The 25,897-nt window shown below is 47.5% G+C and overlaps 2 protein-coding genes across 8 annotated transcripts in view; both read left to right on the top strand.

Annotated features, from left to right (window-relative positions):
• The window catches only part of irak1 (interleukin-1 receptor-associated kinase 1), an 11,100-nt gene extending 1,206 nt beyond the window's left edge, over positions 1-9,894 (top strand). Inside the window, exons 2-15 of one of the 6 annotated variants that reach the window (XM_023406177.2) lie at positions 1,087-1,254; positions 1,339-1,494; positions 1,747-1,826; positions 2,604-2,768; positions 3,656-3,720; positions 3,834-3,945; positions 4,250-4,371; positions 4,705-4,918; positions 5,887-5,955; positions 6,151-6,238; positions 6,324-6,418; positions 6,796-7,384; positions 7,613-7,711; positions 8,771-9,894. In XM_023406177.2, the coding sequence (XP_023261945.1) occupies positions 1,087-1,254; positions 1,339-1,494; positions 1,747-1,826; positions 2,604-2,768; positions 3,656-3,720; positions 3,834-3,945; positions 4,250-4,371; positions 4,705-4,918; positions 5,887-5,955; positions 6,151-6,238; positions 6,324-6,418; positions 6,796-7,384; positions 7,613-7,711; positions 8,771-8,850 (2,102 nt within the window). In that variant the 3' untranslated portion in view covers positions 8,851-9,894. The other 5 variants (XM_087173970.1, XM_023406176.2, XM_087173969.1 and 2 more) reach the window with 5 other exon arrangements.
• A 522-nt stretch (positions 9,895-10,416) lies between these two features.
• hcfc1b (host cell factor C1b) lies at positions 10,417-25,663 on the top strand. 2 transcript variants are annotated; one of them, XM_023406150.2, is made up of 33 exons: positions 10,417-11,182; positions 11,939-12,087; positions 12,504-12,664; positions 12,828-13,030; positions 13,700-13,784; positions 13,921-14,027; positions 14,796-14,975; positions 15,746-16,069; positions 16,154-16,302; positions 16,660-16,848; positions 17,344-17,571; positions 17,656-17,769; positions 17,893-18,091; positions 18,174-18,289; positions 18,505-18,634; positions 18,783-18,952; positions 19,058-19,238; positions 19,368-19,555; positions 19,894-20,046; positions 20,125-20,208; positions 20,287-20,370; positions 20,447-20,530; positions 20,609-20,675; positions 21,166-21,308; positions 21,383-21,568; positions 21,673-21,856; positions 22,315-22,455; positions 22,562-22,764; positions 22,923-23,039; positions 23,226-23,411; positions 23,800-24,097; positions 24,247-24,301; positions 25,065-25,663. In XM_023406150.2, exons 1-33 carry the CDS (start codon positions 11,011-11,013, stop codon positions 25,102-25,104), a joined length of 5,070 nt encoding a protein of 1,689 aa, XP_023261918.1. In that variant the 5' UTR covers positions 10,417-11,010; the 3' UTR covers positions 25,105-25,663. The 2 variants fall into 2 exon arrangements, with proteins under 2 accessions (XP_023261918.1, XP_023261919.1); XM_023406151.2 differs by lacking the exon at positions 20,125-20,208.
• Positions 25,664-25,897: the final 234 nt, after the last annotated feature.

Below are 25,897 nucleotides of genomic sequence, written 5' to 3'. Positions count from 1 at the left end.
GCCTGTGTCTCTCTCTGCCTGTCTCTCTCTCTCTCTCTGCCTGTGTCTCTCTCTGCCTGTCTCTCTCTCTCTGCCTGTCTCTCTCACTCTGGCTGTCTCTCTCTCTCTTTCTCTCTCTCTGTCTGTCTCTCTCTTAACCTCGATGTAAAATGTCATGAGGTCATGGAAAGATGTGAAGGAGAATTCATAAGGACTTAGGAAAAGACAATCGCAGGTGCAGGGAATGCAACTGCACTTATACTAAGCTTTTCTTTAAACTAACTTTATTTATAATACTTGGGCAACACTCCTTTCCCCAACCAAAACACAATGCAAACAGGATTGAATTGATGAAATAATGTGAAAGAAAAATACAAAGAGAGAAAGTTGAGCCATTAAAGTAATAATTAAATAGAAATAAGAAACTGTGTAAGGGATCAGAATAAATTATATTCAGACATAAATATTGTAGTTTCCTGGCATAGGCGCTTTTGACATTTCTATATAATTGTTAAGTAGAGAAAATTCATTTTTAGTGATTTCCACAGTGGGAGGGGACTTTGTAAAACAACATTTATGCATTGGTTATAGTATTTTGCTATGATGATGATATTGTTCACTATAAATTCAATATGCTTGTTCTTCATGATGACTCCTAACTGGACAGATGGATTTGGGGTTCAGACGATCAGACAAGGATTTCCAATCCAAGTTTTGATTTGTGTCACAAACATAAAACAGGTGCTATGTTCTTTCTACATTTACGTGTGTCTGCTGAGGTGAAACCTCAGTGGTGCATCACTCCTTTCCTTATCATTTAGAGAATTCAACCAGCTCTTATCATTGCTGCTGCTTAGACACTTCTGCGTCATTTCACTCAGCTAGAAACCTTCCTAAGCAAAATAGAGCGCAGCCCTGGACTGTTCAACTTTTCACAGGTCAGACTCTCATAATTCCAGTAACTCTGATGTGACTTGAAGGCAGCGTTAGGTGATGTGTGATTGTGTTACAGATGCAGTCTGAAATAAGAGGAGTCGGAGTGAAATTATTGATCAGCTGGTCAATAACTGTCCCTCTCTCTCCCCCTCCCTCTCTCTCTCTCTGTAGCCTCGGAGGTCCTCCACGATCAGAACACTGTGCGATTGGCTGAGAGGAGGGAGAGGCGGACCGACTGGGTGATGAACCAGTGGGAGAACAGGAACGGTCGAGTAGGGGAGCTGATCGACCTATTGGAGCGTCTACAGCTGTTCCGCCCCCGTGACGTCATCCTGGGCTGTGGGTTCACCTCTGATGACCTCTGACCTTAGACCTCTGGTGACTTCTGAGTCAGGACTTAATAAAACTCCTCTCTGTCTGCAGGGATGCCCAGTATGATGCCTTTCTCCTCTCTCCCTCCTCCTCCTCCACCTGCTCCTATTGCTCATCGTCCTCACGTCTCTCTCCCTCAGTTCGACCCCCCTCCCAAATCCTCGGAGGCCCCGCCCACATTGAGCACCTGTAAACTGACCACAAAAGGTAACACACACACACAGGTGTTTGTTTTTAGGATCAGCAGTGCAGCAGTTAGGGTGTGTGTCAGTGTGTGTCAGTGTGTTTCACTGTCCTACAGTTCCTACAGTGTCCTACAGTGGTCTCTCTCTCAAGAGGAGGTCTGTACTGGATTTAAGAGACCCTCATTAACTAAAGACTGATGTTCACCTGCTACGTGTTACGTTCACTGCACTGACGTCAGGTGGTGACTTCTTTTTCTGTTCTTTTTTTCAGTAGATACAGGAGGAGGAAAACCGCTACCCAGACCTGCTCCACCCCCCTCCAGTCTGCAGTCTGGCCTCCACCAACCCCCCCAGGTCTCACACACACAAACACATTTGAGCCGCGTTTCGAACTTTTAGTTCCAGGTACTTTTCTTCAGGAACTAAAAGTTTGCTGTGGCCCATTGTTGTCTGCGTTTCCACTGCGGCCTAAAGTCCCAGGAAGATTATGCAAAATTATTACTTGACATTACATTATTCACAGCACTTTGAGGACATGACATGAAACAAAATTCGGGACAAATTGCGTCCCGTATATATTCAATACAGGACACAGCATTTTATTTTCAAATATGTGACGATCCCGTATTATACGTGATGGGTGGCAACCCTAGCCACTCCGGTTGTTGTGGTCCTTTATTTTTTTGAAGTCCTGTTTCAGTTTTCATTACCTTCTCCCGGACCCGTTTTGCAGTGTGGAAAATGTGTTTGCTTGCTCAGTGCTCACTCGCTCACTCACTCACTGCAGACTTTTAAACATCGCGGGTGAAATAAAATGCAGCAAGCACTCAACCAATCAGAAATGTTCAGCACTGCAGACCACACCCCCAAAGTTCCTGAACCTTTGGAAAGCACTACCCCCCAACCAGGTACCTTTTTTGGGGTTTGATCAATTACCCTGGAACTAAATTTAGACCCCGGTTCCTGCGGTGGAAACGCGCATAGTTCCCTTAGAGATTCGTGGTTCCTGGGGAAAGTTCCTGCGATAGAAACGCGGCTTTGGTTACTAACCACTAACCTAAATAGGGCTCACACACACTCATACAACATGATGCTAATAATAATTATAATGATGATAATGTCATCCCTCAGCCCTCCCAGGTGGCGACAGGCGGGGTGATGTGCTGGTCGTATGAAGAGGTGCATGCTGGGACACATGGGTTCTCCCCCTCCCTGCAGGTGGGAGAGGGGGGGTTTGGAGTCGTGTACAGAGCGACTCTGAAAAACACAGACTGTGCCGTAAAGAGACTAAAACAGGTCAGCCAATCACAACACAGATCGCACGTGACTCATTTTGACAAGGTCCAGTCTGAGGGACGGAGCCTCCAACGCGATCCTGAGATGAATCTGGGGGTTCACAGGGTGATAAATGTCAGGGTGTTACACCTGTATGTAAGGTGTAAGGTACAGACGCACCAATCTGACCCACATGACCAGAATCCGTGTCAATACTCATTAATGAGCTCAGGTATGAGGCGGCCTCCAGAACAGTGAGGGGTTATGTGGTCTCTTCGTCCTGTCTGTCAGACACTGGTTTATGATATCTCTGATTTCCTGCTGTCAACAGTTTATTATTATAAAGGTGTTGCTGGTGTGTCCAGGTGTGATCCCTGTATAGATAACAGGTTTTAATGTGAGCTCAGGTTCTGTCAGCACAGTCTGTATTTACTTCTGTGATGGAGGGTTACGTCCCCAGTTCCTCAGTTACCTCTGGAGGGACACGCCCACACTCCCTCAGTTAGGGACACACCCCCTCTCCTTCAGTTACCTCTGTGATGGAGGGACACGCCCTCACTCACAGTTATCTCTGGAGGGACACGCCCCTCTGGAGGGACACGCCCCCACACAGTTATTGCAGCAGGAGGGGCGGAGACAGACAGACTCAGGTTCTGAAACCTGCCAGCGAGCAGGTTAGCTTCACTTGTTGTTGATGTTGAGGTTGAGGTTATTGTTGTTGTTGTTATTGTTGTTGTTGTTGTTGTTTTGTTGTGTTGTTGTTGATTTTGTTTTTTGTTGTTATTGATGTTGTTGTTGATGTTTTGTTGTTGCTGCTGATGTCTTTTTTTTTCTTTTTTTTGTGTTGATGTTGCTGATGTCATTGTTGTGTTGTTGATGTTGTTGCTGATGTCGTTATGTTGTTGTAGGACTGTCTGATGGACTGGACTCTGCTGAAGGAGAGTTTCCAGACTGAAGTAGAGAAACTGTCAAAGTAAGTGAATCACTAATGTTTGACATTTGAACACTGAACTGTAAAAACAGAGGAAGCTGTCGCAGCTCATTATCTCAGCTTTAATGATCGGAGCTCGTCTGCTTCTCCTTCAGGTTCAGACACCCCAACATTGTGGACCTGCTGGGCTTCAGTGAGGGAGGGGGGTCAGTGTGTCTGATCTACAGCTACATGGACAACAGATCACTGGAGGACCAGCTGCAAAACGTAACACACACACAACACACACACACAAAATGTAATATACACACAATGAAACACACACACAATGCACACACTACTGATTACTGCTCCTCCAGGCTTGTTTGTTTGTTTGGTCTATTGTTTGTTTGTTTTTTTGTTTGATTGTTTGCTTCAAAGAAAAAGAGAGAAAATTGTAAACTGTATAAACAACAACAGAGAGAGACAAACGCGCAGAAAGACAAAGACATACAACACCACACATTCTGATGTGATGTAATATCTGTTTATATTAATATTTGTCTGTATGTGTGTGTGTGTGTGTTGTCAGGAGTGTGCGCTCTTCTCCTGGTCTCGGAGAGTAAATGCTCTTGAAGACGTATCAAAGGCTCTGCAGTTCCTCCACACACCCCCCGGCAGACACCCACCACTCATCCACGGAGACGTCAAGAGGTGAACGTGACATCACACCGCATCACATAACATCACACCACATCATATGACATCACACTTAATCACATGACATATGACATCACATGACATCACACCACAACACATGACATCACACTTCATGACATCACACTGAGCTATGTGATGTGGATTGGTTCAGAATGTCTATTTTGTAAACGGAGCTGTTGTCTTCACAGGTGTTTTACCTGTGACTCAGAGAGACCAGAGTCCTGGCAGCTGCTCTGACTCTCGACTGTAACTGCTGCTATAGTTTACAGACCTCTATAACTCTTCTGTCTGCAGCAACACCTGAATGCTCTGTGTCTGTGCCCTCAGTTCAAACATCCTGTTGGACCGTCACCTGGTGGCGAAGCTGGCGGACTTTGGTTTGGCTCGGTGTGCGTCTCGTGGCTCGTCTGGACGCTCGGCAGCTCAGACCGCATCTGTCGGTAAAACAGAGACAGTAAGAGGAACACTAGCATACCTGCCTGATGAGTACGTGAGGAACAAAGAGCTGGGCACCGCTGTGGACGTCTACAGCTTTGGAGTGGTGAGACACCGTAGGGGCTGAAGGGGAGTGTAGTTAGTTTACGAAAGACCTGTGATCTATAGATGGGAGTCAGCTGATGGTCAGGTCTGAAAAGAAAACTGAAAAGTGAACTGTACAGAGATAACTATCAGGCTTATTTATCAGCTGTTTACTCCATCAGCTGTTTTCTCCATATCAACATATCACTGATCCAGGCGCATGGTTCAAAAAGGGTTTTACTTAATCTCTCAATTATTCATGGAAGCGCTTCCACCTTGGTGGATTGCTATTATAACAACGCAGTGTTTCACACAGAGTTAGATTCTGTTTGCAGTCAGTTGATTACATATTGTGACTGACCAGTGAGCTCAATCCTGACACAGGCAGCAACAGCTCTGTGTGAGGGGCAAAGAAGGTCTGAGTGAATCACTGCGCTGCGCACAGCTCTACAGAGAAGTAACAGCACAAATCACAACATTAGAAATATTTTATATGATGAGAAGTGTGAATAAATCTTCGGTTCATTATGAAACTGTGGTGGACAAATTTAGGTGATGAATGGGAAAAACTGTGGCGGATTTACCAGGTAGTAAGAAAGAACACTCTGCAGAGCCTTGTGAAAGAGACGTTGTACAACACACAACATGTGACAAAGAAGTTTTGACCTTCTGAGGCTGTATTCTAATGTTCTACCTGACTAATCCCAACAACTAAAAACATTTTCAGCTCACTCTGCTTGAGCGTAACAGCATGAGTGTATGAGTGGCACATATTACTCTCTTGATAATGCTCCTTAAAATAACAGTGAAATTCTGCATCACTGACTTAAGAACAGGTCTTTGCTGGTTAATCGTGCAAACACTTTCTATTGTCTCAAGATAGCAATGCACCAACGATGAGACTGAAACCACTGATGAAAAGTGTGTGTGTGTCTGTGTGTGTCTGTGTCTGTGTGTGTGTGTGTGTGTGTGTGTGTGTGTGTGTTTCAGGTGTTGTTGGAGGTGCTGACTGGTCGTCGAGCTCTGGAGAAAGACAGGAAGTCAGGAGAGAGATACCTGGTCAGAACACACATACACACACGTTTACGGTTTACCTGTTACCAGGTGCAGATACAATGTGACTACACAATGTGTCCAATATTAAAATATTCATGTTCAAATGTTCCTGTGCAAATGTTTGATTCAAATGTAGTTCTGCTTGTGGTTGTGGTCGTGGTTGTGGTTGTGGTTGTGGTTGTGGTTGTGGTGGTGCAGAAAGACCTGGTGGAGGAGGTGGAGGACAGTCCGACTGGTTCGTCTGAAGCGTCCTGGAAGAAACAGCTGGACCACCGGCTGATGAAAGGTCAGTGTTTTTGTGTTTTCATCACGTGTGAGCTGTCTCCTGCCTGTTGTCTGCAGCTGCTGCTGTATAACTGCTGTGTCTTCAGGGGGCGCTGCAGAGCCTGCTGGCTGTATGAAGATGGTGGCTCTAGCCTGCAGCTGTTTGGACAAGAAGAGGAAGAAGAGACCGGCCATGACCGAGGTCAGAGACAGTGCTGCTTGGTTTAAAGTGTTTCTGTGTGCAGACCTTCATCTGTCTGTGCTGAGTCTGAGTTGCTGCTCTAGCGCCGCCCTCAGGACAGATTTTACATTTGTACCTTCATCATATGAAACTCTGTGTCTGCCCGGGTCCTCAGGCTTTAGCCCACTCTGAGGCTGCAGGCAGAAATCAGTGATTCAGTCAAAGTGAAATCTCATGTTCCATTATTATTTTTGTTAATACTGTCACTCACTCACTCACTCACTCATTCACTCATTCACATTAGTAGATGAGTATTATAGGACCCTGGTGGACTGTGGTGTTCCTCATGGCTCCTGTTTGGGTCTTCCTCACCTGTGTGTTTTATGTTTTCCACTCAGGTGTTTGAAAAACTTCTGGACATCCACAACATGGTGAGGATGACCTGCTCCTCCTCCCCCCTCCATCACCCTCCTCCACCTCATCTTCATCCCCCCTCCCAGTCCTTCCCTCGACCCCCCAGCTCCCTGGACTCCAGTGTGGGAGCTCTGTCCAACCAGATGTCTAAACTGGGACCACTCGAATACACCTACCAGTCCTCTTCGTCTTCCTCCTGTGCCCTCACCCTTCCCCACCCCCTCCACTCCTCCTCCTCATTCGCAGGCCCATGTGAAACTGATGAGAGTCGAGGTTTCTCCCAGTACCACCTTCGCTCCCAGTCAAGCTCAAATGGGGCCAGCTCCAAGGCTCTGTCCCCATCCACTAGAGATCCCTGTCCAACTGGGCCCACAGAGTCCCAGTTCAGCAAGCCTTCTGTCCCCACTGAGGACCAGTACAACTTTCCTCCTCAGCCCAGCTCCAGTAACAGACCAAGGGCCGGGGCCGTCACAGGACCAGACACCACAGCAGGGGCCACAGCAGGTCTCTACAGTGTCTCAGAATGCCTCTCTCCCGTGGGGTCCCTGCAGTCATTGTCCCTGGGGCCCGCAGGTAGGTTCGCGGCTCCACAGACCATCAGGAGTTAGTTGGTTTAAACAAAAGAGTCATAGGCGAACATCAAACATGGCCGTGCTCTGTAGACCAGACCAGGTTCACTCAGGACCTGGATCACTGTGAATTCTCCTACTGCAACAATCAGTATTTAGTTAATCCAATAAGTGACCAGTATGAAGAGTAAAGGTTAAAAACCAGTGGATGTGATTTCTTGTCTTTGTGCAGTCGACATTAATCCAAGTAAACAGCGTTTCCTGGAGAAGAAGACTCTGTATGAGGAGGGACGGATCCAGACTCCAGAGCTGCTGTCATCACACGACCTCTGTACGTCAAACACTCACGTTTATCTCAGTTTATCTGAAATACATATATTAATATATGTAACTAATGTTGTTTCTCTGTTTTATCATCTCATATTTAGTCTTCATCTCAGTTTATCTTGTCCTGTCGTCATCAGTTTTCATCTCATTTCATCCAGATATCAGATGTTTGTTCATCTCATGTTTCCTCTCTTCATCTTTGTTTTCCATCATCACACTCCTCATTTTATGTCTCACTTCATCAGCTCAGCACAGACTCCAGTCATCCACTGACCCCATGTTGTATCTCACATCTCGTTCTGTCTCATCTCATTTGTTCTCATCTCTCATCAGTGTTTCAGTCATTCAGTTGAATTCACCTTTATTTCTACAGCTCCACATCCTCAGACATAATGTGAAGGCCCTTCACAGAGTCAGGTCCAGACCTTCACTTATTGTGGAGAGTAAGTCTAGGAACCACAGTGTGTCAGCATTTAGAGAGCTGATAGTAAAGAGTTGCAGTAGTCCAGTCTAGACTAGTTTTTCAGCTTCCTTTAGAGATTTTCACAATAATGGTCAGGTGGAAGAAGGCTGTCCTAGAGACTTGTTTTATGTTTGAAGTAAAGGACATGTCCTGGTCAACAATGACCCCAAGGTTTCTGACTGTAGCACTGGAGGTCATGCGAATGTTAAAATGATCAGAACCTTGTGGAAAAGAGTCATTGTTAACATGAACAAACTGGAATCTGTCAAACAAGTCTGACTTTAACCAGTCTGGTTCCTTTAATGCCAATGACATGTTTTAGTCTCTGTAATAAGATCCTGTGATCAATGGTGTCAATGCAGCACTAAGAGGTTATAGAGGTTATATATAGAGATAAACAGTATCTCATTTAATCTTATCCATCTCATGTGAGCTCATTTTATTCATCATGTCATTACTTCTTGTCTCCTCTCATGTCTCCATCTCACTCCACCTCATCTCATGCCTCAAATCTGATTTCTCATCTCATCTTGTTGGTTGTATCTCTTCATGGTCATATTTAGTTCTGGCTCAGTGTATGATGTCATCGTGTGTCATTAGACGGAGGGCAGAGCTCTGCAGAGTCCAGAGGACCAGAGGAGAGCGATGAGCTGGATTATCTTCCTGCCAAACACAACTAGCAGAGAGGTCACCTGAGGTCACGTTCCTTCCCAGAACCAACACACAGCTGTGAACTCAGAATCACCTGCTGATGTCGACCTGCAAGTGGTGCTGTTTCACAGAGTTCACACATCTGTTGAATCCATTAACTCCTCACCATAGTCATCTATGGGCTCATGTCAGGGTCAAAAAGGCTCTGAGTCTGTAAAGGGATGTTACTAAAGATTCCACAGTCTGTGTGAACCTGTGAAATAAATCTGATTTCTTCATGTGGAGAAAAGAGATTATGAACAGGCGAGATCAGTGGTGAGCTTACACACACACACACACTGTGATAGATGAAGAGCTTTGTGAACAGAAGCAGAGTCAAACTGTCCAATCAGAAGGCAGGTGGTTTAGTTTGACAAATGTTCACACACACTGTGGTTTAGGTTATTTCACAAAAGTTCATTTACAGCCCCAGACTGTGGAATCATGAGTGACCACTTCAAAGGCTCAGAGTCTTTTTGACCCTGGCGAGAGCCCATAGTGATCCTGGTGTCTCTACGTAAGTTTAAACAAATCAACCACAGAGAAATCAGAGTGAGCCAACGATGGACAGCTGAGGTTTACGTGAAGATATGACATCCTCCACAGGGTTTAAGGGGCCTGTGGTCCTGTGCCTCAGTTTGAAGTGACTGTTATCACATCATTGGAAAGTTAATCAAAAGACAACAGACACAAAATGACTGCAAACCATAAAACCACCCCTCATCCAGTGTAGGAGGGTGGGGGCCTCCGTGTGTGTCCAGGGGCCCATTGTCTCCCGATGTGTCTGTGCCGATCAGACCTTTACTGACATTATCATCACCAGTGAGGTTTATTTTTTTAAACTGTTTATTCACATTCACTGATAATAAACTCACACATTTTATCATCTGAAAGTGTTGACTTATAAAATGATGGAAATGTTTTCTCCTGTTTTCTTTGACACAAATGATTTATTTTAATTAAATAGAATTTTTAACACTTTTATATTTTATAGACTTTTCAGATTTGACACAAATAAACAGTTGTCATGTGAATCTGACATGTGTGATGTTCTTTTGTTCTTCCTAGGTTCACCCACTGGGGGGGTGCTATCCACCCATTTCAAACCCTTTCTGAATGTTTTCTTTCTGTAAACCAGCAACATCATTACATTCAATTTACTATTCTTGTTATAAGTTTACAAAGAATGTCTTAGTGTGAAATTCAGTTTAATGGACTACAGCTGATTACAATCAATTTACTGTTGTGGGGTGATCATGTTATCACTTCTTTTTAAAATTATTATTATAATTAATTATTTGATTAATATATATATATATATATATATATATATAATTGTTATTCACAGCTGAGAAGTTCTGACAAAACATGGAAAATAACCAATGAACTTCAGAATAACTGCAGGTTTGTTTGTTTACTTTCCTTTAACAGCTGTGACCGTGATAAAGGTGTTAAATTACACCTGGTGACCACTGCAGGAACCTACTGTCACCAAGCAGGTGTTTTCAGGTTATTCGGCGTAAACAGTGGGGCACTGTCAGCTGTGTTGACTTGTCCGTTAGCCGTTAGCAGTTAGCCGCTCTGTGTTTTCTTTAGTTGCTGTTAGCAGCAAGATGGCGGCTCCCTTCCCGGCACACAGCCCCTCTGCTCCGCGTATTTAACAGCGGCCAGCAACCTCGACGGTTCCCCGTCACACCGGTGCATGGAGCAGCCGTGCAACGAATTCACCTGCCGACTGATCTGCGTTTGTGTGTGCCAGCCTGAGCAGCTACCGGCGACTTTCTGGCGACTCTGAAGTGTTCACCGGGTAAAATGGCGGACTGTCCGCTGCAGTCTGCGGGCTAGTTAACAGCACAGCGGTCCGTCTCTGAGCCACCATCTGCGCCGAGCTTAAAACCGGTTCTTCAGTTTGTGTCTATTGGAGGCCAGCTCTTCAGTGTCTAATACACGTTACCGACCCCGGGATAGACACTGGTCACAGCCCGCAGAGTCAGCCGAGGCAAGTTAGCCACGGAGCTAGTTAGCGGGATAATGCTAATCCCTCGCAGTTAGCGAGCGGGAGACGATTTTAAACTTTTACTGAAGTCTTAACGAAACTTGGATTTTTCTCTCACTGAAGACCGGGAGGAGCGGACCCTGACAGCAGCGTCATGGCATCCGAACCCGCGGTGCTGCAGCCCCGCTGGAAGCGCGTAGCGGGCTGGACCGGCCCGGTTCCGCGGCCCCGGCACGGACACAGAGCCGTGGCCATCAAGGAGCTGATGGTGGTGTTCGGCGGAGGGAACGAGGGGATAGTGGACGAGCTGCACGTCTACAACACAGGTAGCGGGGTAACTGCGGCCCGTATGTCGGTACTTTATCTGTGGGAGTACTTGGATCTGTGCGGAGATACAGCAGCAATGTGAAAAGACGCTAATGCTAACTCTGCTTTGATTTGCATCTGTTAATGCTGCCTGGATGCTAACTGCTAACTTTGCTTGAAAGCTAAAGTAACTTGTGTTGTGATTTTATTATGGGGATGAGACTTAAACTGATGCGGGCTGTTGATTAGCCTGCTAGGCTAGGCTAGGCTAACTTATGCCGATACTGTGCATGCTAACAAGATTAGCAGGAAGCTAACAGCGGCTCTGGCTGAAACACGGAGAGAAATGGCGCGTTTTTACTGAAAACACTGGTGACGCCACAGACACGCCCCCTGCTGCAGTAGAAAACACTGAGACCGCGGGAAGTACCAAGAAATATGAACATAAAAATAACGTGAAAACATAATGAAAATAGGATATGAAAATACAAATAATTATAAACATAAACATCAGTATAACTTACGAATAATAAGAAAATAACTTAAGAATAATAATTGATCCAAATCCTGATCCAGAACTCTTGAGTTTAATGAGCTCCAGGTATTGATCTGATGTCTCTGCTCTAATTAAAAGCTTTGATCAGCTGATAATTTCTCTGATGTGTCTTCACTCACAAACAATCTTTGGCAGCCAGCAGCTTGGAGAGAGCTCACAGTCTGCCTCTCAGTCTGTAGTTTAATGAAGTATAACTGTAACATGTCTAACTTGTTACCAGCCACCAACCAGTGGTTCATCCCTGCGGTGCGTGGTGATGTCCCCCCTGGCTGTGCCGCCTACGGCTTCGTGTGTGATGGGACAAGGCTGCTGGTGTTTGGAGGGATGGTGGAGTATGGCAAATACAGCAACGACCTGTATGAGCTACAGGTGAGTGATGTCACTGTAGGGGGCGGGGCCCCAAGACGTGGACAACATGTCAGATGTTGACCAATTAAAGGTTATCACACATTCCTGGTCCTGAGCAGCAGGTGGAGAGCTGACTGTGGAGAGCTGCAGAGTGATTTATGTTCATGTAAATTCTGCAACATAAAAATAATGAAATCATTACAAGATAATTAGTCTTTTTTTCCCCCACATCTTTCTTAAAAAGTTGAACTAATGAGCTGAAAGGTTCTGAGGCCTGGGTTAGTTAATATTTTATATTCCAGCTCTCAGGATCTGTGAGCACCAAATGTTCTTCAGACCTATCTCTGTTCAGACTTCTAACTGACTGATCTAAGTTTAAGTTTAAGCGTTTGAGCTTCTGGTCCAGAAATGCATTGTTAATAAACTCTTCCCTTCAGGCGAGTCGCTGGGAGTGGAAACGTCTGAAGGCCAAAGCTCCAAAGAATGGCCCCCCCCCCTGTCCTCGCCTCGGACACAGCTTCTCTCTGATTGGCAGTCGCTGTTACCTGTTTGGAGGACTGGCCAACGACAGCGAGGACCCCAAGAACAACATCCCCAGGTGGGAAACAGACAGACAGGTGTACTCAGGTATCTGACACAGTCTGACCGTCTGGACTTTGACACCACATGAAGCCTCAAAAAATCCCAGAACTGAAATCTGTTGGTCCAGTTTTAGAACTGACTCTCTGTCATGTTTCTGACTGACCTTTGACCCCTCTCAGGTACCTGAATGACCTGTACTCTTTGGAGCTGCGTCCAGGCTCCAGTGTGGTCGGCTGGGAGATCCCGATGACGTTGGGTCAACCGCCGCCGCCCAGAGAGAGTCACACGGCCGTGGCAACGACTGGCCGCACGGCCAACAAACTGATCATCTACGGTGGGATGAGCGGCTGCAGACTGGGAGACCTATGGGTCCTTGACATAGGTGAGGCACGCTCAGCACAGGTGAGGCACGCTCAGCACAGGTGAGGCACGCTCAGCACAGGTGAGGCACGCTCAGCACAGGTGAGGCCCACTCAGCACAGGTGAGACACAGGTGAGAGAACGCTCAGGACAGGTGATACATACTTGGCACAGATGAGAGAACGCTTAGCACAGGTGAGACACAGGTGAGGTTACGCTCAGCACAGGTGAGACACAGATGAGGTTACAGTCAGCACAGGTGAGACACAGGTGAGGTTACGCTCAGCACAGGTGAGACATACTTGGCATAGGTGAGAGAACGCACAGCACAGGTGAGGTTACGCTCAGCACAGGTGAGACACAGGTGAGGTTACGCTCAGCACAGGTGAGACATACTTGGCACAGGTGAGACACAGATGAGAGAACGCTTAGCATAGGTGAGACACGGGTGAGGTTACGCTCAGCACAGGTGAGACACAGATGAGGTTACACTCAGCACAGGTGAGACATAGGTGAGGTACGCTCAGCGCAGGTTAGACATAGGTGAGAGAACGCTCAGCACAGGTGAGGCAGTGACAGTGGTTGGACTTTGAGTGGTCTGGTGGTTTAATGAGTGACAGGATGATAACAGCTCAAGCTTTAACTAACCTGTACTGATTTCTGATTGGTTCCTGTTCTGATGATGTCACAGACTCTCTGACTTGGAGGAAACCAGCCCTCAGTGGAATGGCCCCCCTCCCCCGCAGCCTGCACTCTGCCACCACCATCAACAACAAGTAAGATACATGTACTAATACTCCAAACACGTATTTATACTACAATACTGTTGTTAATGCAAATATTAATCTAACATTTATACTGGTCTCTCTCCCTCCACCTGTCTCCCTTTCCACCTGTTTTTCTCTCTGTCAGGATGTATGTGTTTGGAGGTTGGGTTCCTCTGGTGATGGATGATGTTAAAGTGGCGACTCATGAGAAAGAGTGGAAGTGTACCAACACACTGGCCTGCCTCAACCTGGGTACACACACACACACACACACACACACACACACACACACACACACAGTACTAGTCACTCTGGTTGCTGGTTGGCTGCAGGCACCTGATCAGCTGCAGCCACCAAACATCAGGGAAGTTGCTCTGACAGTCTGCATGTGAGGCGTTTAAGGAACATCGGTTAAACTGCTGTGACAGAAAATAACCTGGGTCACAGTCCCCCTCTCTAAACAGCATGAGACTATGTTTGCACATCAGTCACACACTGCACCACCACAAGTAAATGCTCCACCTGTGGGAAACTCTGTAAGACAGGCCACTTCAACAATGAAGTCAGAGTCACAACAGGAGAGTGAAGATCCACTCTCATGTCTCCCTCTAATATCTAAGAAATTCGTATCCTACAGTTCAGACATGATGAAGACAATTCCTGAGTCCTTCCTCAAAGAGGATTTTAGGAAAAATGTTGTTTACATCAATATTTCCTTCACAGTTCTTGATCTTTGTTGGCGCAGTGTCTACACTGTAGATCTGTGATTTCATGTGAAAACCTTTGGTAGGACGTGTGTGTCACATCACCCATGTGAACACACTGGTGCATCTGCATAAACAAAGAGGTTACTAGAGGTAAAAAACTCCACAGGAGACATCTGACCACACATGATGAATACAGTCACACAGACTGTTTACCTATTTGTCTGCCTTTTTATCTACCCATCTGTCCACCTGTCTGTCCTTCTGTCTATCCACCCCTTTGTCTACCCGTCTGTTTACCTGTCTCTCTGCTCAGACACCCTGTGTTGGGAGACGGTCTTGATGGACAATCTGGAAGAGAACGTCCCCAGAGCTCGAGCAGGTCACTGCAGCGTGTCCATCAACTCCAGACTCTACATCTGGAGTGGCAGGGACGGATACAGGAAGGCCTGGAACAACCAGGTGTGCTGCAAGGACCTTTGGTACCTGGAGACAGGTGAGGAGCACTGGTGCTGTGTACAACAATAATAGTACATTTTTATTTCTATAGTTGAGTTTGAGCCCCTGTTGATGAGAGTGAGACAGAGGAGCTGTGGATGTGGTGGAGTTCACTGAACAGGATTAAGGTTTGTCAGTGAATCCAGTCTGCATGTGGCTGGATGAAGGTGTCAGGAGGTCAGAGGTTGAGGTTGTTTGTTTCAGGTGAAAGAAAGAGGTCAGAGGTCACTGTGGCTTCAGATCAGTAAAGAGGGGGAGCTATTTAGAGCCTCTTAGCTCATTCGTGCTTCTTTTTCACCCGGGCAGTTTGTGAGGGTGGAGTGAGTTGTGGGTTTTGATGGAATTGGTAGCTACGTCAACTTTATGTTGTCAGCAGCAGAAGCTGAGAAAGTGTCAGTGGATGAGGTCACCTGAAGGAGGAAGGTAGGGTACGAAGGGGAGGGGTCCCAGCACCGGGCTGAGAGGAGCCGTCGAGGATTTACAGACATTGATGTGTATGTACTTTTATCTGAAGGATATGATTAGGACCAGTAGAGGGCAGAGCAGCAGGAGGAGTCTGAGGTGGAAGTGGAGGAGGAGTCAGCAGAGAGCAGCAGGTGGTTGGTTACCTTGAGGAGCACTCAGTCCTGTGTTGTGGGCAGAAACCAGAATGAAATGTGTTGAGGTTTCAGCTCTGGCTTGCTTAGGACTGGCTCCTGCCTGTCTCACCTGTCTGTCTGATGTGATGTTGCCTGTGTGTCTGACCCTGTCTCACCTGTCTGTCCTCAGAGCGTCCCTGTGCTCCCTCTCGTGTGCAGCTGGTCCGGGCCAACACGTCGTCTCTGGAGGTGAGCTGGGGGCCATCGCAGACCGCAGACACTTACCTACTGCAGGTGCAGAAGTACGACATCCCTGCTACACCTGCAACTATCTCACCTGCCTCCAGCCCTGCCCCCAACCCTGTCCCCACTGCCACACCTGGAGCCAGTTCCCCCAAAAGCCCCATCGCCATGGCACCTGCGACCCAGGCCAACCCATTGTCTGGCATCACGCTGCTTCCCTCCCCCACTGCCTCCATACCTGGAAGCCCATTGGCTGCTGCCAAAGCACCAGGTGTGTTCACACACCTGCACACATACATCTACAAATGATTAAACAGGTAGATGTAAAGATTTCTCACCAGTCGTGTTTCTGCAGCTGTCCTGAAGGTGGCAGCAGCTGCAGGTGCAGTGGGAGGAGCCTCTGTTGTCACAGTGAGACAGGCCGCGCCCAAATCCCCGGTTGCTGTGACGACACTTCCTGCAGGTGTTCGTATGGTGGTACCTGCTCAGCCCGGACAGGGGACGGTAGGTAGATTTCTGTCTCCGTTCCCTTAACTGTTCCACTTACTTTTACTGGAGCTTTCAACCACAAACAGTTTGTGGAGTTGTCAATGAGATGGATCAGTTTTCTCGATGGCAAAGCCCTGTCTACCTCAGTACGATCACCTGTTGTCATTCAGTTCAGTTTTATTTCTACAGCTCCAGGTAACAACAGACCAGTTGTCATGGAGATGGTTCAACTGTGACTGTGTGTACTGTGTCAAATTTCAGTCACATGACAACAGGTGGTTGTATTTATCTGAAGGCCATGAGATACGACTAAAAGCTCTGGTATATGACTTCTAGCACTGAACCTCTGTCCTGCTGTCCGTATGCTTACAGCCAATAGGCAGCGGTTCTCAGATGAGTGGTATGGCAGCGTTGGCGGCAGCGGCTGCAGCAACTCAGAAGATCCCTCCGTCCTCGCCGACTGTGCTGAACGTCGCTGCAGGAGCCACGATTGTAAAGACGGTGGCTATCAGTCCAGGATCCAACAGTCTGCCAGTCAAAGTGGCTGCTCCTGTTACCATGGTAACTACAGTCTACAGCCATCTGTGTGAGGTTACACAGTTTGTCATGTTGTGTTGGTAACATAAAGGTGTCACAGGAAATTTTGGAAATTAAATGATCAGGTTTAATACAGGAAAGTTATCATCATAAAACAACAACAAACACCAGAAACAACTGAAACACCTGTCCACATGAACCTCAGCCATGGGGCCTCAAACTATAAACATGCTTGGCCTGGTTTGACGTGCTGTTTGAGGCCTCCAGCAGCAGGTGTAGCTCAGGTAGGTCTGAGGTGTAGAAATTCAACCAGCCCTCAGAAGGCTTAGTGAGAGAGGGAGATGACAGCTTTTATAGGGGCAGAGCCTCAGAGAAGCTGTGAGGCAGGTGACTTCAGGCAGATCTAGAATCTGTCAGTTTAGATAAACATAGATACTGAGACCTGCAGCAGAAACCACAGAACTTGCCTAGACCATCACACACACAACAGAAGGAAGACTCACCTGTTTTCTGTCTCAGGTGAGCAACCCGGCCACTCGGATGTTAAAGACAGCTGCTGCTCAGGTGGGCGGGGCCTCAGTAGTCTCCACTCCAGGGACCCCCAGCCGACCAATCATCACAGTCCATAAGTCGGGCACAGTGACAGTGTCCCAACAGGCCCAGGTGGTCACCACGGTGGTGGGTGGAGTCACAAAGACCATCACTCTCGTTAACAGTCCACTTAGTGTGGGAGGAGGCGGGGCTCTGGTGAGTGTTACCTGCTGGGCGTGACCCCCACACCTGTATGTTCATTTTGACAGATCTGATGTCAGCATCCTGCCTCTGTTTCAGCTTGGTAACCTCAGTAACTTGGGGAAGGTGGTGTCCATGGTCCAGACCAAACCAGTTCAGAGTGGAGCGGTTACTGGTCAGGCTGGGAGCAGCCCTGTCACCCAGATCATCCAGGTACCATGGTTTCAATCCAGAGTTCTACTGGTTTCTACTCAGTTCTAATGGTTTCTACCCAGAGTTCTCCTGGGTTCTACCAAGAAGCGGTTCAGATATTAACCCTTTGTGTCTCTGTTCCAGACGAAGGGCGGCCTCCCAGCAGGAACCATCCTGAAGCTGGTGTCGTCAGCAGATGGTAAACAGACTACCATCCTCAGCGCCACACAGGCTGGATCCACACCAACCAAACCCACCATCCTGGGCGTCTCCCCGACATCCTCCAAACCCGGAACCACCATCTTCAAAACCATCCCCGTGTCTGCGTTGCAGGGGGGAGCAGGTACATGAACAACACACACCTGAATACCTGAGCTTTTATTTCTAGTGTGATGGTTGATTGAGTGAAGCCCCTCCCCCTGCAGGTGGTAGCAGTCCAATCACCATCCTGTCCACCAAAATGGTGACTCCAGGAACTATGGGAAAGATCATCACCACTGTCCCCAAAATCACTGCAGGCGGTCAGCAGGGGCTCACACAGGTAACACACACACACACACACACACACACACACACACACACACACACACACACACACACACACAGTCAGCAGTGAGCCGAGAGTGATCACTCAGCAGCTTCAAGTCCAGCTTCAAGAATCATGGAAGCATAAAACCTAGTTTCTGTGATCGGTGAAGGGGGTTACAAAAACTAAATTTCCCAAATTACAGATTTCTTGTGTGTGTGTGTGTTCAGGTGGTGTTGAAAGGAGCTCCAGGTACACCTGGTACCATCCTCAGGACCGTCCCAATGAGCGGAGTCCGACTGGTGTCACCGGGAGCTGTCGGCTCCAAATCCACCGTCATGGTCGTCAAGGCAACCACAGGTAAACACGGGTCAGGTGCTGGGTGCCCCCACAAGAACACACTGCAGGAGGTCCTGCAATGACTCACCGGTAGAAATGTCTGTCTCTGAGTAGACAGACTCCAATAGGTGAGTCTCTGACATGTGAGTCTGTGTTTTTGTCTCTGCAGGTGTGTCCAATCTGGGAACAGTAACAGGAAGTGTCTCCACCACGATGGCCGGTGGAGCTGTTGCTGCTGCCAACGCCTCACTAGCAACACCTATCACCACCCTGGCATCCATTGCTTCATTGGCCAGTCAGGTTACCACAGCAACTGCTACTTTAGCAGGACCCAAACAGGTAAAATAAAACCTGTCGGACTGTAGCACTGTAATATTACTGTGATACTGTAGTGGTACTGTTGAAATACTGTAGTAGTACAGTAATACTGTTTCCCCTCTGCAGGTGACTCTGATCACGACTCCCAGCGGTGCTGAAGCTCAGCCTCTGGTCCAGGATCTACTGGTCCAGGATCTGCCCGTCTCCATCATGGCTTCTCCTACTTCAGAAGAACCTGGAAGTACTACAAGTACTACTACTACTACCACTGTAGGGGGGTCAGCTGGAGGTACTTCAACTACTACAGGTACAGGAACCAGTACTACGAGTACTGCTCAGACCAGTCAGAAACAGATATCAGCACTAACACTGCAGTACGACCTCACTCAGCAGGAAATAATCAGCTGTGTTGATGATGTCACTGATGATACTGCAGTGACGCTGGTCTGCTCCAACCCGCCCTGTGAGACCCACGAGACAGGGACCACCAACACCGCCACCATTGCCATGGCAGCAATCGGCAGTGACGACAGAGTCTGCTCCAACCCACCTTGTGAGACCCACGAGACGGGGACGACCAACACCACCACCGTTGCCTCCACCAACATGAGCCAAGAGCTGCAGGTGAAGTGACTCAGGTGTTTTAATTAATGATGCGAGTTACCTGACTCAGGTGATCTGGTCAGACAGGTAACAAACAGCTCAACAGCTCTGGGTTGAACTGGGTCAGGACTCTGTACATGCTGCAGGGCTGAGACCTGGTCTGGACCAGAACTAACACTGAACCAACTCAGATCGGCTCAAACTGCAGAGACTATGTGATCAGAAGTCACCTGTTACTGATGATCAGCTGAGTCCTGTAAATCATCAGAGGAAGCTCCTGAACATTCCTCATCACACCTGTACACCTACACTACCTGTATGACTCCCCTGACCTGTAGGTCCTCCCCTCTCCCCCACAGGTGAGCTCTATCCAGCCTCCAGCTCAGCAGTCTGCTCCTCCACTTCCTGTCAGTCTGAACGGAGGAAACACCTGCTCAAATCCACCATGTGAGACTCATGAGACAGGAACCACCAACACCGCTACCACAGCAGGAGCTGGAGGACTCAGACAGGTGAGACAACAGGTGGATCGAAAGGTGAGCACGGGTTAAAGGTAAACCAGGTTTAAAACTGTCTATTTCTGGTTTCAGGTGTGTTCAAACCCACCATGTGAGACACATGAGACAGGAACCACGAACACCGCTACCACAGCAGGAGCTGGAGGACTCAGACAGGTGAGACAACAGGTGGATCGACAGGTGAGCACCGGTTAAAGGTAAACCAGGTTTAAAACTCTCCATTTCTGGTTTCAGGTGTGTTCAAATCCACCATGTGAGACACATGAAACAGGAACCACCAACACCACTACCACAGCAGGAGCTGGAGGACTCAGACAGGTGAGACAACAGGTGGATCGACAGGTGAGCATGGGTTAAAGGTAAACCAGGTTTAAAACTCAATTTCTGGTTTCAGGTGTGTTCAAATCCACCATGTGAGACACATGAGACAGGAACCACCAACACCGCTACCACAGCAGGAGCTGGAGGACTCAGACAGGTGAGACAACCGGTGGATCGACAGGTGAGCACAAGTTAAAGGTATACCAGGTTTAAAACTCTCCATTTCTGGTTTCAGGTGTGTTCAAATCCACCATGTGAGACACATGAGACAGGAACCACCAACACTGCTACCACAGCCACAGGTAACCTGCTGACACACCCACACACCTGGACTATACCTGTTAGACCAGTTCCTGGAAAACCTGGAATTATTTCAGCTAGTCCTGGAGATGACCAGGAAACATAAGGATCACAGAGGGAGGTCTGTCAAGAGCAGATAGTGTACTGGTCCAGACAAGTGTAAACACTGCAGATACAACAGAAAGAGATGATGACAGGATCAGTCTGTGAATCAGGATCAGTCTGGATCAGAATCAGTCTGTGGATCAGGTTCAGTCTGTGAATCAGGATCAGTCTGGATCAGGATCAGTCTGTTGATCAGGTTAAATCTGGTCGCTCAGTTCAGAGCTTGAAGGTTATGAAACAGATGATGAAATCTGAGTTAATCTGGGTCTAGGATCAGCTGGATCCAGTTCTGTGACTGAAGATCAAGTACTCAGCAGACTGCAGGTACAGGTGCATCAGGTACACTCAGCAGGAAGTGACCTCACTTCCTGGTTTCTGTGTCTCCAGCTCTGCAGGGTGGAGACGGTCTGCAGGTAGACTCCACAAACCCAGTCTCCTCCTCTGACTCCGCCTCCTCCACCACAACCAGTCAGAGCAGAGCTGTTACCACGGTTACACAGGCAACGCCCACACCTGGACCATCCATACCTGTAAGTCTCACACACAAACACACACACACACACAGAGGGGATGATACTGACAGGTTGTGCGTGTGTGTGTATAGGAGATATCCTCATTGGTCGGAGATGACAGGGCGGAGTCTTCTGAGACAGTGGCTGTTGCCATGGTGACAGCAGCTGCAGAGGTGGTGGAGAAGCCTTTGCATACTGACAGCCATTCTGAGGCTGTGATGTCATCAGTATCGTCAGTGTTGCAGGTTCATGTGGAGGACAGCGAGGCAACAGCACAGGTACACACACATATACACACACACACACACACACATACATACACACACACAGGTACATACAGAGGTACATAGAGTAATATTAACCATCCCCACTCCAAACTCAGATAGGGACATCGGACAGCGGTCTTCCTCAGGAGCTGATGTCATCAGAAGGGGACCTAGGTGAGGTGGTATCCGGGACGACAACCCTCATGACGACAGGACTGACCCCAGATCAGCTGAATGTGACGGAGGAAGCAGCTCAGCAAGCGACAATACAGGCTGTACTGCAGGCAGCGGGAAACATTGGTAACACACACACACACACACTCTCAGATACCCTCTTTGTAGATTTAATTGTAAAGTGATAAAAATTTATATTTTTCTGATAAGTCTATAATCAATGATGATAATGACAAATTTAAAAGTATCTCCTTTATAAAAGTCTTCAGACCTTAATCCAGGTCTTTGTTGGACCCCTTTCAGCTGCAGTTCCAGCTTCAGTCTTCTTAGTCTCTGCAGGTTCTGAACCTGGATCTGGTCAGTTTATCTCAGTACTCCTGTCAGATCTTCTCAAACTCAGACGAGTTTAGTGTTATCGAGCGGGATCTGGTGTTTGGAGTTCTGTCCGGGGTTAGGAGTTAGTCTCAGAGAGTCTTGTTCCTCAGAGCTTGTGGGGGGAGCACTGGTCCCTAATCTGCTCTGAGAGCTGTTAGAAACTGGATTCTGTGGTCACTGTGTCTTTACATGTTTGTCTCTGTCTGCAGGTGAAGCAGAGGTGGATCAGTCCATCCCCATCGTTCTGACCCAGCAGGAACTGGCAGCTCTGGTCCAACAGCAGCTACAGGACATCCACAACCACCCAGAACCAGCAGAACCAGAATCACAGCACAGCAATGTGCCTACAGGTAGAGAGAATAAAGAACAAGGACAGTCAGTAATCTGGTCCTGACCAAGGTCTGCTCAGACTTGTTCCAGGTGTGTTCAGAAAGGTTTTCTAACCCTGTTTTCCAGAGGGCCTGGCTCCAGCAGACAGCCTCAATGACCCTGCAGCAGAGAGTAACGGGCACGAGCTCACATCATCAGCAGTAACGAGCGCCGTTGCCCGATTGGCCAGCACGTTCAGCCCCGCCCCATCTCTGACAGTTGGTCCAACTAAAATCCAAGCTGCTGCCACGGTGACGGAGGTGACCAATGGCATCGCAGCAACCACAGGGGTGAGAAGCAGCTGCTTGAGGGTCGGAGGAGGCAGCAAACACACAGAAGACATGCTAACAGCACGTTAAAAGGGTTTGGGGCTAGAGATGTAATACATCAAGGAGAGTCCTCGCAACTAATATAACACAAGTGTGTGTCTCTATGTGTACTGGATCAGGGGGTCCAGATGAAGTCTTCGGTGAGGGACAATCGGTGGTGTGATGTCGGCATTGTCAAGGTTACCAACATGGTGGTCTCTCACTACTACGTCCCGTACGACGACAACATGGCTGACGTAAGAGCTTCATACTTCATAACATGGATCAGTTTGGGTGGTCTCAGACTGGTTGTTTGGTCTGTCCTTTATAACCAGTGTATAAAAGAGGCTTGTATTTTGTCATTTGTTGATCATAGTATTGATTAGATATTGGCAGGATGACTCAGCCGTGTTGATCAGGTTATTGATAACATGTACTTGCAGGACGACTCAGGTGTGATGCCGGACTACAGTCAAATGAGGAGGGTGGAGCTGCAGCCGGGGACGGCTTACAAGTTCCGTGTTGCAGGGATCAACATCTGCGGCCGTGGAGCGTTCTCCGAGGTGTCGGCGTTTAAGACGTGTCTGCCTGGTTTCCCTGGAGCACCCTGCGCCATCAAGATCAGTAAGGTGAGACACCTGTTTGTAAAGTCCACAGAGACCTGTGTGTGTGCATCTACAGATCCATCCAGAGCAAATCACTGACCTCATCACTCTGCAGATTCATCCGTATACACCGGTCTGTGTGCGGCCGAGAGGAGGCTAACTGAGAACAGCGAGCGAGCGAGTGATGGATGGTTGAATGAATGGATGAACAGATGAATAAATTTTAGGTAGACCTGCTCTGACTGTTGGCATTCAGAACCTGTTTCCTAACATCAGTTGATGTTGCACTATGAAACCTGACAGCTGCAGTCTGATCCACAGAGAGGATCATAGGAAATGAGGTTCAGTCACTGAGGCCTCTGAAAAAGATTCAGCTGTTATAAGGTTCTAATCTTTCATTGTGGGTTTGCAGAACCTGGATGGAGCTCAGCTCACCTGGGAGCCTCCTGCTGTCACATCTGGGAAGATCATGGAGTACTCCGTATATCTGGCCATCCAGTCCAGCCAGGCCACCTCCGGTTCAGGTTCTGTTCCTGCCCAGCTGGCCTTCATGAGGGTCTACTGTGGTCCCAACCCGTCCTGCCTGGTCCAGGCCTCCAGCCTCGCTAATGCCCACATCGACTACACCACCAAACCCGCCATCATCTTCCGCATCGCTGCTCGCAACCAGAAGGGATACGGGCCGGCAACGCAGGTCCGGTGGTTACAAGGTGAGATCACTACGACCAGTTGACCTGCAGGTCAATGCAGGTCCAGAGCCTCAGAACCTGAAGCAGCAGAGCATAAGACCTTTCACTAAAGAACAGAGAAGAAGAGGCTTCAGTCCTGTTGATCAGCTGTTTGTGTTTTTCTCTTGTAGAAACCAGTAAAGATGCCAAACCAGCAGTGAAGAGACCAGGACCTTCTCCTGACTTGTAAGAACCATCATACAAACTAACACTGTTTGTACACTACAGATCAGAGGTTTACTACCTCCTTTATCAGCTGTTAAAAGTCTGAGACTCGATGTGGTTCAGAGCTGGAGACTGGTCATGTCTTGATCATGTTCTGGTCTTCTGATGTTTTAGCTCATTATGTTGCTGCAGGATGAAGCCCTGACCAATCAGTCTGTCTTTTTCCCTCCTCTCTGACATGAGTGTACAGTCCTCCTTCCTGCAGTACAGTGTTGTCAGAGTGATTATCTGAGGGTTTGTCATCATCAACTATCAGTAACTTCACTGCTGCAGGAAAGATAAAGGTCACCAGTGTCTTCATCAGGTTTTCTGTCACATCTACAGGACAGTTCAGTCCCTGGTCACCTGAACTGTTCAGTTAACCTCTGACTTTTGACCCTGGGAGTTGTAAACCTTGTGACTGGTGGTGTAGAGACCTCAGCGTGTTCAGATTCAGTATCTGAGAGAACAGGTGCCTCATATACAACATCAGGTGTACTGTGCAGGTAAACTCTATAGATATATTGTACAGTACATCTGTACAGGTGTGAATGTTGCTGCCCAGTGAATCAGAAAACGAATGACAGGCAAATGAAAGGCAGAGACAGACACTTATGTTTCTGGTTTTAGTTCTGATGTGGTTTTAACAGGAAGCTGGTCTGGAGGAGGTTTTCGTCTCTGACCTATAGTGAACTGTCCCTTTTTTTTTTTTTTTTTTTTTTTTTTTTTTTTTTAACTGTTTCAGTAAACCTGTAGGACCAAAGAAGTTCAGAACCCACCAATAGGAGGAGCCCACTGCTGCTGAGGACGGTGATTGGCTACCGTTGCCTTGAGCTCCACCCAGCAGGTGGTTACCATCATGAGGAGGAGACTGGGCTCTGACAGCTTCCTGTCTCACAGGAAACAAACAAAATAAAAGACTTGTAGGATATTTGTACATTATCGACCAATCAGGACTCGGTTCTTCTACAGTTTTTTTTTTGTTTATTGTTTGTTTTTTTTGTTTTGTTGTTTTTTGTCATGGAGAAAGCGAGGGGTGGAGACAACAGCTTTTCACCTTCAGATGGAAACAATAAAGTTTGAGTTTATTTGAATTGTAGCTCTGTCTGTCAGACGTCAATTTAAAGGTCAAATGTCACACACCCATCAGGGGGCGGAGTTTAAACCATCTCTCTAAATTATTTTCTTCCTGTAATTTTTCTTTTTTATAAACATCTGTAAGAACAGTTTCTTCTTCTGTTGCTGACGCGTTCGGCTGCCATCAGAGCGTCTCATTGGTCGGTGGATTTCCAGCTGTTTGTCAATATTCTCTGGAACAATAAAGATTTTTAGAGCATTTTTTTACCGGCCGTGTGGAGTCCACTTCCTGTTAGAGTCCAGACTCCGGTTTACTTCACAGGAGACAGCGCAGCCTGGAACCAGGAGACCAGGGGCCAGATGCATAAAACTGTGTAGATTCATGACTGAAAATGTGTGTACGCACAAAAGCTCTGAAAAGTTATTTTATTTTTTGTTAAATTAAATGGCTTATTCACTTCACTGTAAAGTGGATCACTCTGGAAAACTGTGTACACATGG

This window comes from Seriola lalandi, unplaced genomic scaffold (assembly GCF_002814215.2).
Source record: "Seriola lalandi dorsalis isolate HSWRI2012SDOR001 ecotype SW California unplaced genomic scaffold, Sedor1 jcf7180002054296, whole genome shotgun sequence".
Classification (NCBI taxonomy): Eukaryota; Metazoa; Chordata; class Actinopteri; order Carangiformes; family Carangidae; genus Seriola; species Seriola lalandi.
Note: the sequence above shows the minus strand (reverse complement) of the source record. Positions and strands in the feature narration are given on the sequence as shown.

Coding starts and splice junctions, on each gene's coding strand:
- hcfc1b (XM_023406150.2), top strand. CDS start 11,011: ATGGCATCCGAACCCGCGGTGCTGCAGCCCCGCTGGAAGCGCGTAGCG. Junction 16,303..16,659: donor CTCAGCCCGGACAGGGGACG/GTAGGTAGATTT, acceptor GTATGCTTACAG/CCAATAGGCAGCGGTTCTCA. Junction 17,770..17,892: donor CTGTCACCCAGATCATCCAG/GTACCATGGTTT, acceptor TCTCTGTTCCAG/ACGAAGGGCGGCCTCCCAGC.